The sequence below is a fragment of the Euwallacea fornicatus genome, chromosome 8 (assembly GCF_040115645.1).
Source record: "Euwallacea fornicatus isolate EFF26 chromosome 8, ASM4011564v1, whole genome shotgun sequence".
Lineage (NCBI taxonomy): Eukaryota > Metazoa > Arthropoda > Insecta > Coleoptera > Curculionidae > Euwallacea > Euwallacea fornicatus.
Window position 1 is genome coordinate 3,428,986 of NC_089548.1, and position 14,396 is coordinate 3,443,381.

The 14,396-nt window shown below is 34.2% G+C and overlaps 4 protein-coding genes across 4 annotated transcripts; 2 read left to right on the forward strand and 2 right to left on the reverse strand.

The window, feature by feature from the left end:
- Nucleotides 1-176: 176 nt before the first annotated feature.
- On the forward strand, nt 177-1,521 carry LOC136340795 (reactive oxygen species modulator 1). The gene is made up of 3 exons (XM_066285137.1): nt 177-335; nt 919-1,052; nt 1,340-1,521. The coding sequence occupies exons 2-3, from the start codon at nt 919-921 to the stop codon at nt 1,446-1,448; spliced, it is 243 nt and encodes an 80-aa protein (XP_066141234.1). The 5' UTR covers nt 177-335; the 3' UTR covers nt 1,449-1,521.
- Nucleotides 1,522-1,937: 416 nt separating this feature from the next.
- Nucleotides 1,938-4,561, reverse strand: Wdfy2 (WD repeat and FYVE domain containing 2). Its single transcript, XM_066285132.1, has 6 exons — nt 4,272-4,561; nt 3,777-4,124; nt 3,452-3,698; nt 3,235-3,398; nt 2,756-2,923; nt 1,938-2,689 (listed from the first exon to the last, which is right to left on the reverse strand). Exons 1-6 carry the CDS (start codon nt 4,427-4,429, stop codon nt 2,554-2,556), a joined length of 1,221 nt encoding a protein of 406 aa, XP_066141229.1. The 5' UTR covers nt 4,430-4,561; the 3' UTR covers nt 1,938-2,553.
- A 370-nt stretch (nt 4,562-4,931) lies between these two features.
- On the forward strand, nt 4,932-9,065 carry Got2 (glutamate oxaloacetate transaminase 2). Its single transcript, XM_066285131.1, has 6 exons — nt 4,932-5,291; nt 5,355-5,862; nt 6,857-7,039; nt 7,788-8,026; nt 8,158-8,308; nt 8,365-9,065. The coding sequence occupies exons 1-6, from the start codon at nt 5,221-5,223 to the stop codon at nt 8,485-8,487; spliced, it is 1,275 nt and encodes a 424-aa protein (XP_066141228.1). The 5' UTR covers nt 4,932-5,220; the 3' UTR covers nt 8,488-9,065.
- A 471-nt stretch (nt 9,066-9,536) lies between these two features.
- On the reverse strand, nt 9,537-11,998 carry LOC136340787 (trehalase-like). The gene is made up of 5 exons (XM_066285129.1): nt 11,396-11,998; nt 11,095-11,338; nt 10,670-11,040; nt 9,947-10,478; nt 9,537-9,888 (listed from the first exon to the last, which is right to left on the reverse strand). Exons 1-5 carry the CDS (start codon nt 11,750-11,752, stop codon nt 9,563-9,565), a joined length of 1,830 nt encoding a protein of 609 aa, XP_066141226.1. The 5' UTR covers nt 11,753-11,998; the 3' UTR covers nt 9,537-9,562.
- Between the last annotated feature and the right edge of the window lie 2,398 nt (nt 11,999-14,396).

Genomic DNA, 14,396 nt, shown 5'->3' on the forward strand with positions numbered 1-14,396 from the left:
TGAGTTTTTTATTCGTAGATATTCCATTTGAAAAACTATTTTGCAACTTTATAATGGATCTGATACATAAGTATACAAGAACGATCACAGTACTCTGCTTGTTGAATTTCTCCAATGTATCGATATATTTGATAGAATATATCGATATGTTTTATAAAACTTATCGATATTTTTCGATACCGGTGCCGTCCCCAGTTTCAAGTACAAAAGCTCACCATTATTGATGTTTACAATTTTGATTTTATTTTGAGAAATATTCCAGGTTCGAGAGTTCCAATCTTAATTATTTATGAATTACTAAAATTATATAAAATTCCACAACATACTTTGAAAAAGTAAGCAAAAATTACTATTTTTACACCCCCTGCCCCATGACCCTCAGTCTTAGGCCCCTATTATGTTCACTGTTAAAAAATACATTGCCTGTCACGTTTATACTAAAAATTCTATTTAAGAGAGCAAAAATGTTGCTTCAAAGTGAACATAATTGGATTCTGAGGTGCATATCAATGCTGAGGTTTCAAGGTTTCTTCTATTTTAATTACAGTATCACCCTTTGAACAGCAAGAGCCTTTTAATACTTCTACATTTTTTTTTTCAATATTACTAAAAGTTGAGTGTAAGACTTTTGGTGTAGTTTCCTTTACTCTACTACGGAAATATATTTGTGAGAAATTTTATTGACATTTATTGCAAATTATTAAAATTTAATTAACAAAGTAGCAAATATTTGCTAATTTATTAAGTAAATATCAGAAAAAAATATCAAAAAAAGTTAATATTTTTCAAAAGAACATTATTAATGTAGAACCAGGTATGCTATTAAAAATCAGCCAAACGTGTCATATTCCTGTATATATTTTTACAAAAAAAAAATGACTGAGAAATCTCTTTTAATTGTTGGGATCAAAATTTCAGATGCCAGCAGTTCCAGGAGGTGTATATTCTCAACAAGGACCATCCTGCTTAGATAAAATGAAGACAGGATTTCTATTAGGGTTTTGTGTTGGAATGGCAAGTGGGGGAATATTTGGAGGATTCTCAGCTTTAAGGTGAGAATTTTTATTACATTGAACAAACAATAAATCTGAGATTCTTAAAAGTATGTTGTTACCAAATTTGGTTTGTACTATATTAAATTAATCTTAGATTGTTCAGATTTAAGTTGATATCCTACTGAAATTAAACATTTCCATCCATATCTTTAATTTTGAATCATAAAAGGTAGAATGATGTTAATCATTCATTTTCATGGAAACAGGTTTATTCATGAAGGGATTTTTAACTCACAACTGGAGACATTTGTCTTGATTTCTTAACTTAAAATTTTTTTTTTCAGGAGTGGGTTAAGAGGCAGGGAGTTAATAAACACTGTAGGCAAGGTAATGCTACAAGGAGGTGGGTCATTCGGCACTTTCTTAGCAATAGGATCTGGATTAAGATGTTAGTACTTACAACAATATATTGATGTAGATATTTTTATTATTGTTATTATTTAATAAATTGTCTGTTTCAAGTCAAGAGAGGTTTTTTGATGTTATTTATTGGCTTATTCAGTAATCGTTTGTTCAATTTTGCTAACAAAGCAAAAAAGGTTAGTTCACAAAAAAATTCCAAAAACATGCCATGAAAATGGCCTTTTGAACTTCAAAATATGTATATGTCTTATTGTACTGCATCTACAAGACGCCGTCTTCAGATTTTAGAGTTGTCCCAACTGCCGCCTCATTATCTAAGGTCTCCATATTCTTAAGCAGGCAAGCTGTGTAATATGTCAATAAGATCATGAGATTGTTGATCCCACAAACGTAACAAATATACACCATTTATGCAAATGATCTTACTATAATATTTAAGATAACATTTACAAAGACAAATTATCTTTTTGATCGCGACTGCACATGTATAAGGATAAAGGACTAAAAGAAAACCTTCAATGTTTAGAAACAATCTTTGAAGACTTTATTAATCATAATTAGTTTCTATAAGAGAACCAATACATTTTTCCTACAAGAAAAAGCTTTACCGCATACATTCGCTAACTAAAAGTAGCACTTTACCACACATGCCTTAAAGAGTTTTCTCCCACACAAAACAGAGGAGCACGTGCCAGTGTTCAAATTTCTGACGGCATTTGACAATGACTTGTGTGTAGTAAAACTGGTCACTGCATGTGTGTGTGTAAAGCTTTCACCGCACATTAATACTTCATTGAACTTACGTAAGACAATCAAGTTGACACGCATTCGCTCGTAGGAAAAATATTGAAACTAACACGTGCGAAAGTGTCTTCACTGGATTCCATTACTGACTGTTGCAATGATGATTCGATCGTTAACCGAACTACGTTTCGCGTCGTTGGGTTACCAGTATCACTTTTGGCACTTGTTAGATAAATAACTATTAATTCAAAGATGATATAAACAACATTAAGTGAAACATAACCTATACAATAAAAATATAACATCAAAGTAAAAAAAGAAAGTTATACCAACTTTAATTCTTTTGACAAGTAGTTTATACATCACATCCTATAAATTAGATTTTAACTTTTTACAATAAAGCTGAGATGTCCCAAATTTTTATGACCCTATCTTGACCTACAGTGATGAGTTTCTTTGCAGTTTCATCCACATCCATGGCCAGTACGCTGTGTTTTGCATCGTGAAAGGTGGCCATTGATGGTCTCCTAAATAAAAAAAAAAATATATTTCCTTTAATCAATCACAGGATTGTTATTACAGATCACACTTACTCTTTATCTTTGAGTATGTTATGGCAGGGCTCACAAACCCTAACTGCAAACTCAAAGCCCATAGAGGGAATTGTTACTCTTCCCTGAGAACATTTCTCGCATATCGCCTTTCCACAATGACGACAATGATGTTGTCTCAGGCCCAATTGACGTTGATCTACCATAGCTCTGTAAATTTATTCAATTTAAACACAAGGTTTTTTTGGGGTAAAGCATTATTCTTCTAACGACAAGGACTGAGTTTTTCTGGAATCCTTATGAAACAGGATGTAATTACATAAATTACCAAGCAAAATATACAGTATTTCTCTTTTCAATTTGTTTCTAATACTGATATAACACATTACAACACCAAGACTATCCACTACAATTTACACTGGTTGACATGACTAATTTGAATCATTAATTAGTTATGAATATTATTATAGACTTTGATTATGTGCAAAAATTCTCAAATGACATATTACATTCAAGCTTACCGTATATTCCAAAAGAAGGGTTTGTTACACAGTTGACAAAGGTCTGTTTCAGCCCAAGCTGCAGTCTCCTGCCTTGGCTGATTCATATCCCAAAACACTATAACACCATCTTCACCAGCACTAATTAGCTGCGTGGTTGAGTCTGAATAATGTAGGGCTGAGACCTAAAACCACATTATATTCTCAACTTCAAGCGAAATAATAGTGGTACAAATACCTTATTATGATGCCCTTGAAGTTCATATGCATTACCCTGCTGACCTCCAATATCCCAGACTATAATATTGTGATCAAATGATCCACTAAACAGCATCTGCCTAGAAATGTCCCAAGTCAAAGACCTAATAGATCCAGTGTGACCCTTTAAAGTGGTTATTGCAATAGGACCATTATTATCTAATTTTAGCATCGTTATATGGCCTGAATAGTCACCAATAAATGCATGTTTTGACTGCGAATCAAATCTAGTTGTGATTATGTTAAGAGAAATATCTTTATAGTTAAAAATACTAATCTAAAGAGAGAAATTACAGAAAGGATACTGCAAGGATGTGAACCAAGCTTCAGAACTGAAAGTGCCAATATTTCTGCCTGTCTGAGTACAATTATATGAAAATAACTTATCCCTTCCGACACTCAAAATCCATTCACAAGTGATGGCAAATATTATATCTGTGACTCGAGCTTGATGTGCCAAATACTCTCGTACAGGCATCATCCTATTGAAGTCTGAAGCTAAAGAGAATTCTGAGACTGTTCCATTTTCTTGACCAATGAACAACTGCCGCGTTTCCACAGTGTAGTAGATGGAAGTGGTGCCACTGGGCATGTATTGGCATATACTAGGCCAATACTGTCCTGAGTCTCTTTTCAGGCTGACTCGTACCGTCCTGTAGAAAGTACGATATTGACGTCGTTAAGCAAATATTAAGTACTTTACCCCTTTAGGAGCAAATTCAGATCATGACAATTGCATGTAAATAGTTAGTAAATTTCAAGAACAAAAACAAAACGTACAAAAATTTCCCTGAACTTACTTGTCATCTGAGACACTGATGACCCCATCTTCCCCAGGAATTAACACTGCGGCGTTAATTTCGTCACTGCATCCTTCTACTTTAGAAAGCAATATGGGCTTTTTCGTTGTGCAAAACCTTTCGTTGCTTTGCGTAGCCGGTTTAATTTCCGCAGCCATTTCTCACCCAATTGTAAATGGATGAGACCAATTTTTGTACAATTTGTTTTTAAGTTTTTTGTACGTTTCTTTTGTCAATGTCAAAACAAACCATAGTTATCAGACAGATAATATTTGTGACATGTAACAATGATGTTATAGTTGTGTTCGATAACAGTTCATTAGTGTTTGTAACTGTTCTAGTTCCGAAAGGTCTTCATCCAGAGCTGTAATAGCATATTATTCAAAATGCCTCTAAAAAAATAGTGTTATAAATTAAACTAAACTTTTTCGCCTAAAAATGCAAAAAACCTACAATCAGAACACTTCGTAACACCCTGCATATATAAGATAGTTACACATTATATACCAGACCGACAACCCACACCGTGTATCCATTTCCTAAACTCGTCACTGTTACCAGTTGTCATTACCTGTTACAAAATAACAAATACCTGTTACTGTCTATAGTTAGGTTTAGAAATTATTTTGACAACTAAGAACTCTCGATTAGGAAAACCTAACCTAGAATAACTATCGTCAGTAACTCGTCAGCATTCTCTTTCGGCACCTTCAGTGTAACTAGCCATATCACAAGCAGGGTTAACTGGAATATTCCAAGCAAATACCTTATGATTACTGGGGGATTCTTAAAATAAACTTGTTTTTCTGATTATTGTGACAAAATCGGTTTGCGCTCGAGTAGTTTTCGCTTTCACTTTCAGTTAAAAACCTTACGTGAAACCGCCCAAAACCGGCCTTGCTTATCCGCTTCTATTTATAATAATTTAAATTAAACATTTAGTAAAAAAATGTCTTTAAAATATTCAGCAGTACTTCTACAGAACAAGCATGGCATTGCCTGTGTGTCCCAAAGAGCAAAGTAAGTGCAGTTTTGATATTTGACCTCTATGACCTACAGCGTCCTATTCGCTGCCTCTTGCAGTTCCTGGTGGTCTGCTGTTCAAATGGGTCCTCCTGATGTCATCTTAGGAGTAACTGAGGCTTACAAACGTGACACCAATCCTAAAAAGATCAATCTTGGTGCTGGAACTTACCGTGATGACAATGGCAAACCATATGTATTGCCTTGTGTTCGCAAAGCCGAAGAAAAATTGCGTGCTAAAAATCTTGATAAAGAATATGCTCCGATTGGCGGTACTGCCGAATTTTGCAAGCAAACCATCAATCTTGCGCTTGGAGAAGGCTCAGAAGTAGTACAAAATGGCTTAAATGCCACAGTTCAGGGTATTTCTGGTACAGGTTCTTTGAGAATTGGAGCTGCTTTGTTGAGCAACTTTTTTCCTGGTAATAAAGTTGTGTATTTGCCAACACCCTCATGGGGGAACCATACTCCTATTTTCAAACACTCTGGATTAGATGTTAAATCTTATAGGTACTATGATTCTAAGAACTGTGGATTGGACTTTGCGGGTGCCTTGGAAGATATTTCAGTAAGTTTTTTATTACTTTTAGCCCTTACATAAGATTACATCGCTCAATAGATCATCATATTATACATCAATATCTGATCATTTTACATCTTTGGTAAATACCTTTAAATTTGATTTAATTACAGGATATCCTCTAATCTGATCCTTCAGTAGTTTAAACATTAGATTTACAGATATAGTCCAAGACAGTGATTTCATTATTACTATTCCAAGTTTTCAAAAATCATTAAAGATTGTGTTCAGATTGTCTAAATGCTTGTTTCAAATAGATTTATTAAAACGTAAGTTCGACGACAGTTATTTAATATAGGCAACGCTGATGTGTAGGATACTAATCCACTGGGGCAAGGAGCTCTGTTGTGAAATTTCTGAAAAGTCTGTTAGTAACAAGAGAAATTAGTAAGGCTCAAAAGGAATTCATGACGTTTCTTCCGTGTTAATTTACCTGATTTTCTCAAGAAAATACACTATTTGTAAATAAAAGAAGAAATAATATACAAAAAATGTTAAAAGAATGATAATTGTACCTATCTGATTTATCTCAATTTTGTTAGGTGGTGCTATCTATAGTACTGTATATTACTATGCAAGTTGTTTCTTAACAATGTGGTAAAAAGTGATTTCTGAAATATTTTTCAACACCTTGTGATTTCAGCCCTATTCCTATCATAATTTATGCCAATTTTATTATTACTTATGTTGCTTATTCTATTCAAAAGTTATAGGTTTTGCATTTATTTTTGAAATATTGTGTTATTAACAACAAACCACCAAATTTTCAAGTCAGACAAGTTTTAGTGAAGAAAAAGGGTGGTGATGTAAGTGTAATGAATCCTCTTTACATTATTATTTTCATAATGAGCTTGTTTGCTTATTTCAAAAATATAAGAGTTGGCGACCTTATCTCTAGTTGTTTTTACACAATCATTCTAATTATTTAATTTATTAGTAGTGTCAAATATTTTGCTTTTCAGTAGCATCATATTATTTACAGAAAATTCCAGAGAAATCCATTGTGTTACTTCATGCATGTGCACATAATCCCACAGGAGTTGACCCCAGCAAAGAGCAATGGGCTGAGCTGTCCAATTTATTTAAAAAAAGGCATCTTTTCCCATTTTTTGACATGGCTTATCAAGGTTTTGCAACTGGCAGCGTGGACAATGATGCATTTGCAGTAAGCACTTCTGAATATTTGTTTCATGAGAATCTGATAAATTATTTACTTATAACCATATATGTAATATTGATATTATTAACCTCATTGGGGTTGGGACATCCCACAGTTCCTATTTCTATTTCCCCCCTTCATTTTCCACTTTCATTTTATAAGTAAAATACAGCAGAATCGATAAAAAAAAAGTAAAAATTTTATTTAATATACATATATGTTACGTAAGACCAATTTCTTCTTTTTCGCACACTCCGGTTTGTTGACTTGTATAGTATTATCAAAATAAGAAACAACGCAAGACCACACGTGGCTATAATAATCAGTTTTACAGTAACTTAATAAATTTTTATTTTTGTCCTGTAATGCTGGAGGATTGTCGAGGGAATTTATTTGCGCACATCATATATTTAAAATGTGTCATTTTTACTTAGTAAATATAGCAAAATATCCCTTATTACTCTCATAATCTCTTTCTATAGATTCTCCTATGAGCCCAGAAATTCCAGGAAAAGGATGCCTGGATTAATAAATATTTAGTTAAATCAAGGGAATATGGAAAAATTAGGGAATAATGATGAAATTGGGACTTTTAATTTATTTTAGTTTGGGACAAACCACATGATTCAAAATGAGCGCTTGGGCATATTCACTTTTATGGATTTGTAATAAGAACTTACACATTTTTATACAGTTTTTGAGAAAAGTCTTATTAAATTTTATTTTCACTAAACCTTTTCAATTTGATTTGTAGGTGCGTCACTTTATCAAAGAGGGTCACAAGATTGCCCTATGTCAAAGTTTTGCAAAAAATATGGGCTTGTATGGAGAAAGAGCCGGAGCCTTTAGTATTGTTGGAGAGTCAAAAGATGAAGCCGATAGAGTGATGTCTCAAATTAAAATCCTGATTAGAGCCTTTTATTCAAATCCTCCGATTAACGGTGCGAGAATTGTTGGGGAAATTCTGGGTGACCCGCAGCTGAGAGCTGACTGGTAGGTGATATTTTAACATAGTTAATTTAGTAATTGTTTTAATCTATAAAATTCAAATCAATTATTAAAAAAAAAGTTTTAAAAAGTAACTTGGTGTCACTATTTTGTGCTATTTTTTTACCTGTAATTAGGTTGAAAGAAGTAAAAGGAATGGCTGATAGAATCATCTCAGTCAGAACAAAATTGCGCGAAAATTTGAAAAAAGAAGGATCATTAAAAAGCTGGGACCACATCACCAACCAAATCGGCATGTTCTGCTTCACTGGAATGACTGCTCCTCAGGTAAAACTTAATAATGTCATGTATTTGCGCATTTTAATTTACATTTTTTGTTTAAGGTGGAAAAGCTGACCAAAGAATTCAGTATTTACCTTACAAAAGATGGACGTATTTCCATGGCAGGCGTAACAAGCAAGAACGTTGAATATCTCGCTCATGCTATCCACCAGGTTACAAAATGAACATAATTTATTACATATAACGGTTACTTTCAGAGCGGCATTTTAAAGTTATATCGTTTTGGAAGTTGAAATGGGAAACGTCAAGTAAATGAGACATTGCATTATTAGATTTACTTACTTTATTGTAAGTTCCTTCACTCGCCTGATTACCTCCTTAAAGATCGCATTTATATAAGACTTAAAAACAGCATGAGATGAATAATAGTAACATTTCTAGATATAAAATTCCGTCTAAACTCCCGACTTTATAATCTGAAACCTGTTTTTCTTTTTAATGTTTAATGCAATTTCAAATAATTATTGATTTTGTGGTATACTCAAGTCTTTAAATATACGCTTTTAAATTTTATTTTTTCTATTGGAGCCATTTTTACAGTTGTTGGAAGAACGTTTCCCAGCACGGTCTATTTAGTATTGATTCTTTATATATATATATTGTTAACTCTTTGTTATTAGCTAAGCTTTAAAAATTTAATTCATATTCTCTAAGTTACAAAAGCATTGTACCTAACATTAATTAGGCCATTCAGAGGATAAATAATTAAATCACGAATAAAAATATATTTTTTTGCAAATCATTACCAACTTTTAACATTTACAGTTTTGGAAGGTATGTGCCCTTCGAACGTTAAAAAAAAATGCTCAGAATATGTACCCAGAAATGCCACTTAAAGACAGTAGAACATTTCCAATGTGATGTCTAACAATTATATAGATTTGTCTTCGGTTTCTGATCAATAACATTAGTTTACGGCGGTGAAATCATAGGAAAGTTTACCGCTAAAGCGAAATAATTTGGTCTTTAACCGGACGAGAATTAGTAGATCAATTTAATGGAAACTTTTTCCACTAAGACGGTTTCTATGGACATTTTCAATATTATCAATGATGTGCCATTATTTCCTTTAACTAATATTTTTTTGTGATTGACGATTGATTTTTCAGATGTTCGATGAGACTATACTTTTAGATTTCCAATCCCAAAACCGTAATATATCAGTTGAAAATTACATATTGAATATCATAACCGAATTAATGCAATAAAAGACTACTAATAATTCGTTTCTATTCTATTTTAACAGTTTAAATATATTATGTCGGTTGTTAAAACTGCCACTAGACTGAACACAACAGAATAAATGTAGATATTTAGAGATATCTTGGAAATATTTCCTGAGGAATAAAATTGGTCTATGAAAGATAGTGCTACTCCATTCGTCCATCCGAATCCTAATTGGACTTCATATTCGCCTCCTCCACCGTATTGTCCAGGAGTAAGTGCATCGTACTTTTCGAACATGGCAGCATGTTCGTTGTATCCGATTAAATTGGCATTAATCCAAAGCTTTGCTACATTTCTAGCGATTTCTTGAGCTTCCGCATAACCCGTATTATACAGGCCTATAAATGGAAGTACATTTATTTATTATGTTGTCCGAGATAATGGAAGTTACCTTACCCAAAACGACAAATTCCTGCAGTGGAGGCCATGCATTGGGCAAATCCCATTGTTCACCAGTAAGTTCGAGTGAAGCGGGAATACCTCCCCGATACTGTTCCAAATTATTTCTTTTAAAGTATTTTACAGCTTTACTCCCCCTCTCCGTCTTTCGACTCAAATCGTAGCATTCTGCCCAGAGGGGGGCGTAATTGCTGGGGAAAAAATACTTCCTCTGTTTAGACAAATTGTAATCGAAGTCGTACCATATACCGTCTTCATTATTGTAAAGGATCTGCTCTACATTTTTTCGCCATTGGTCTGCCTGAACAGACCATTCGTCTTGTTTCGAGGTATTTCCTAGTTTTCCGTAAAATTCTGAGAGTAATCGAAATGATTTACACAGAAAAGCATTTAAATCTACTGGGATAACTCGTTGACTATCTGTAAAGGAGAGATTGGCGTTTGTACCTCCTTCTTTGTCGAATATCCAGCGTACTGAGAAGTCCCATCCCGTCTCTGCTGCTGTTTTCAAAGCGTTGTAGCATCCTCGCTAAAAAAGAAATAATTGTTATCATTACCGATATACTAAATGTTTGAAGTCTTATGATTTGATTTCTAATCCAAGTTTCTTGCCACTGAAACGTTAATGCCCCAAATATTGTTCGAAAACAAGATGGTTTTAGGTTGTAATACTGTGGCATAGCTCTAACCTGATACATTCGACAAGGAAGAATAGCTCACCCTTTCCTCTTCAGTAACACAAGAAGCACAAGTATCCAGGTCCTCGGCATACGATTCCGGCCTGGGTGTATTACTATCGGTTCCATAATGTGCCAATTGGTACCGATTATTATCCACTGAAATCTCTAATGTTCTATAGCTTAGCCAGAAATTTAACTCTGCCTCTATGTAGTCGATATTCGTCTTCAGCCATTCTAAATCGTTAGTGTATTCTAAGTAAAGACCCACCATCATAGTAAATACCGGCGGTTGAGAACGGTTTACATAGTACAACCTGGAACCATTTGGTATCATCCCGTATTGTTGTATTAAGTAGATTAAATTGGTGAGCATTCCTTTGACTGTAGTAGACATTTCGCTGATTAACAGCCCTTAGGTATAATTACAAATTATGGGATGTGCTAATTGAAAGAAACCGTAATTACCTTTAATAATCCAGTAAGAATCCCAATAATAAATTTCTTGAAATCTTCCTCCAGGTACAATAAAACCCTCTGGCACAGGAATAACTGAATGTCTGTCTGGGTGCTCTTTAACTGAATTTGTGATTTTGCGTCCCAATTGGGGCCAAAAGGAGACGAGTTCTTGTGCGAAAACTCTAATGGAAGGATCGCGGATATTATTTAAGAATTTTGGTTCAGGGTTGTAATCTTGAGGCGTCCACTTTTCCTAAAAGATATATAGACAGCATAAAATCTATTGCAAATACGATTTTTTAATACTCACCGATTCAGCTTCATACTCAAAGTTTTTTGCAACAAACTCTTTGATCTGAGTTCTGTTAGGCTGATTATCCGTTGCCGCCATCATTGCCTTAAAGTTATCCAAAGTCACACTTTCGTCATTTCTTTGACTCATATCCACAAAGCGTTTGGAGTCAGTAAATAGCTTCTGTCTTTGGACAGTGTCTAAAAGGTCACCCTGGCAATAAACCATACTGGGACAGGAATGAATTTCCTGACTCTGCCTAAGATTCATCCTACCCACCATTGTTGGCGTATGGATCTTCGGTCGGATTGTATTGGCGCTTGAGATCCATGAATACAAGTGAATTGAGAGTAACAATGTAATCTGAAGCTTCATGTTTCTTATGATAGAAATGAAGTAATTTCACTGGATTGGGTACCCACACTCTCACTGCGCAAATGATAAGTTCGAAGTTTACTATCACTTTTTACTTATGTTCTTAATGTTTTGCCCCATATGGGACAGATATCGATCTGATTATCTTCAGGTTTGTTAAAGCACTTAAGTTGGGATTTATACTGGCTTGTAAACAATATTTTTGGTTTTTATAGATTTGTACCTAGTCAATTTGGTAATGTTCGGATAAAACTTTACAATAGAGCTTAACTTTTCAGTGCAAAACGGTTTTATCTGATTATCTGATTCTTATCCATATATCAGGTCTAAATTCGTTTATTGCACATCAGCCTACAGGGCGGTCGAGTCAATAAAATAAAATGGCATTTATAAAGAGCGTTAAAAATAACTGTGGCAATATTTGAATTATAGATAGAACAAGAAGTTTTTTTAAGTCAAGTTTGAGAGTAGTGTTCACCCATTATTTGACAACACCCTGTATAAAGTTTCAGCAATAGAAACATTAGAAGTGCATATTTGTATAAAATGGTTAATGAGTTTAAATTCAATGCGGTAGTTACAATGTCGAGTTCCCTGAATATTCTTATGGAAATTCATTTTTATTCTATCAGAATTTCATTCGGCGGCTGAAAACGGGGCATTTTAATGTAAGATTGGAATTGTGACCATAGTAAGACCACTTTTATTTCCATTAAATTTCTGACTGCAAATTTTTTTCCGATTAAATTTCTCTCAATGTTTACGAGTCGAAAGTTATACAAATGTGTCACAAATAAGTAGATTTTGGTTCTTTAAATTGTCCTCCCAATAAAACTGGTCATCGAAAATTCAGTGTAATTTTTTATCAATAATCGTGAAATCTGCATAAAAAAAGCACTCGTGCACTACATGCACTTGTGCCTTCTCCTGCCAAATTGCATTCGTGCACGTTGCTTTAAATATCGATAATCTTCGATGCAGTTGTTACATTATGTATTCATATGTATGCCCGTTTAACTCAAGCGCGGTTCATATACAAAGCATCAGAAGCTCGGATTTTCATGTTATTGAGATACCTATTTCACTGAATTTTGCTACCACTGTTGAGTAGACAAGATTCATGGAATCTAATATTTATTGCAATTTTAGCGAATAATCGGAAACCAACTGTAATATTTGTTATTGATTGTAAGGTAGTGCTAATTTGATAGATTTATAAATTTATATATCCCGATAGTGAAATCCTATATGAAGTGAGGTCAGCTAAATTGGGATAAAGGTGCTAAATTGCTAAATAGCTATTTCTACAACTAGTTAGGAAATGCCTAGCTTTATGCAACGAGTGTGGTTCCGTGGAAGAAGTGAATATGAAACAAGTTGGTGTGTGGATGAAGTGATACGACTTCGAGATTTTTGAATAGCGCTTTAGGCTTTCCCCCCACCTCCCAGGTTCACTCTGCCGTTACTAGAAACGATTCTAGGTGTGGTTTCAATGTCAACCCCCTGTGAGCCCTGGTACCTGCACAAGGGGCTAGTCACTCTAGCAGAGCCTCTAGAATTCATTCTACAAGTGAGACGAATGTAGGGGGACACACGGCATTCCTTGATATTTCGCTTAACCTCCGGAGATTCAAATAATTTTTCACACTAATGTGTCCTCTGAGGTTCCTCGAACCCTACAAAACTTCTGACGACCGTATTTATTTTGTTCCCTCAGGTTCGTGAGAGCCACCTATTTGAGTTCGAAAAGGTGTATTGCACGACATCCATGAAGCTTACGTTCTAAGCAAGTTTTAAACGGAATATCGTACTGTGTAATATTGTAAACTTAGTATTTTGGGAATTCAAGTTATTTCTATGTATAACAAAGGTTATTCAGCTTCTCTCATATCCAATTTAGTCATATTTGAAAACAATGACAATTAGATTTAATGATCATAGTACTGGATGCCTCATCGCGTCACATTTTTCCATTTCTCTCAATATTTTACATCTTCTACCGCATTTGAGGAATATAAACTGGTTCGATTTGCTAACGGCATTTTGAAATGTTGGCACCTACATACATTATGTAACTAGTTGTGAAATGAAACCCGTTTAATCACGGTTTCCGATTGGAAAATCTGTCATATTGTTCGTCAAAATGATAAAAATGACCATTTCGTGTTTAAAATGTGTTTCTGGTTTTTAAATACCTACTAGTTCGAATTATTCGAACTTGTACCAGTTAAATCTCATAAGAGTTGGACCGCCATTGTGGAAAATCGTGGGAAAGCTCCAAATGTGTCCAATCAGCAACGTTCTACATTATCGATTAGGTTGCCACAGGAGCTGGAAAATCGACGTTCAGGCGTGGGAAACCTTGCAGATGTTGATAGTATCTACCATTTTCAGCATTCACATACAATAATAGATTTGCTGACAATAAAAATTAAACTTTTCTCGGTATTGCTTTGTTGATCCTTGTGATAAATTTATCAAGTGCCACTAACAAAATATCATTTGCAAAATAGATAGATAAGAAAAAAAGCGTTAGGACCGCGGTTGGTGTAAATGAGATTAGACTTTACGACTCTCAACTTTTGATTCTATAACTATTTAATTCTGTTTAATAGACCAATAATCTTTGTTTGGGTAGATAAAC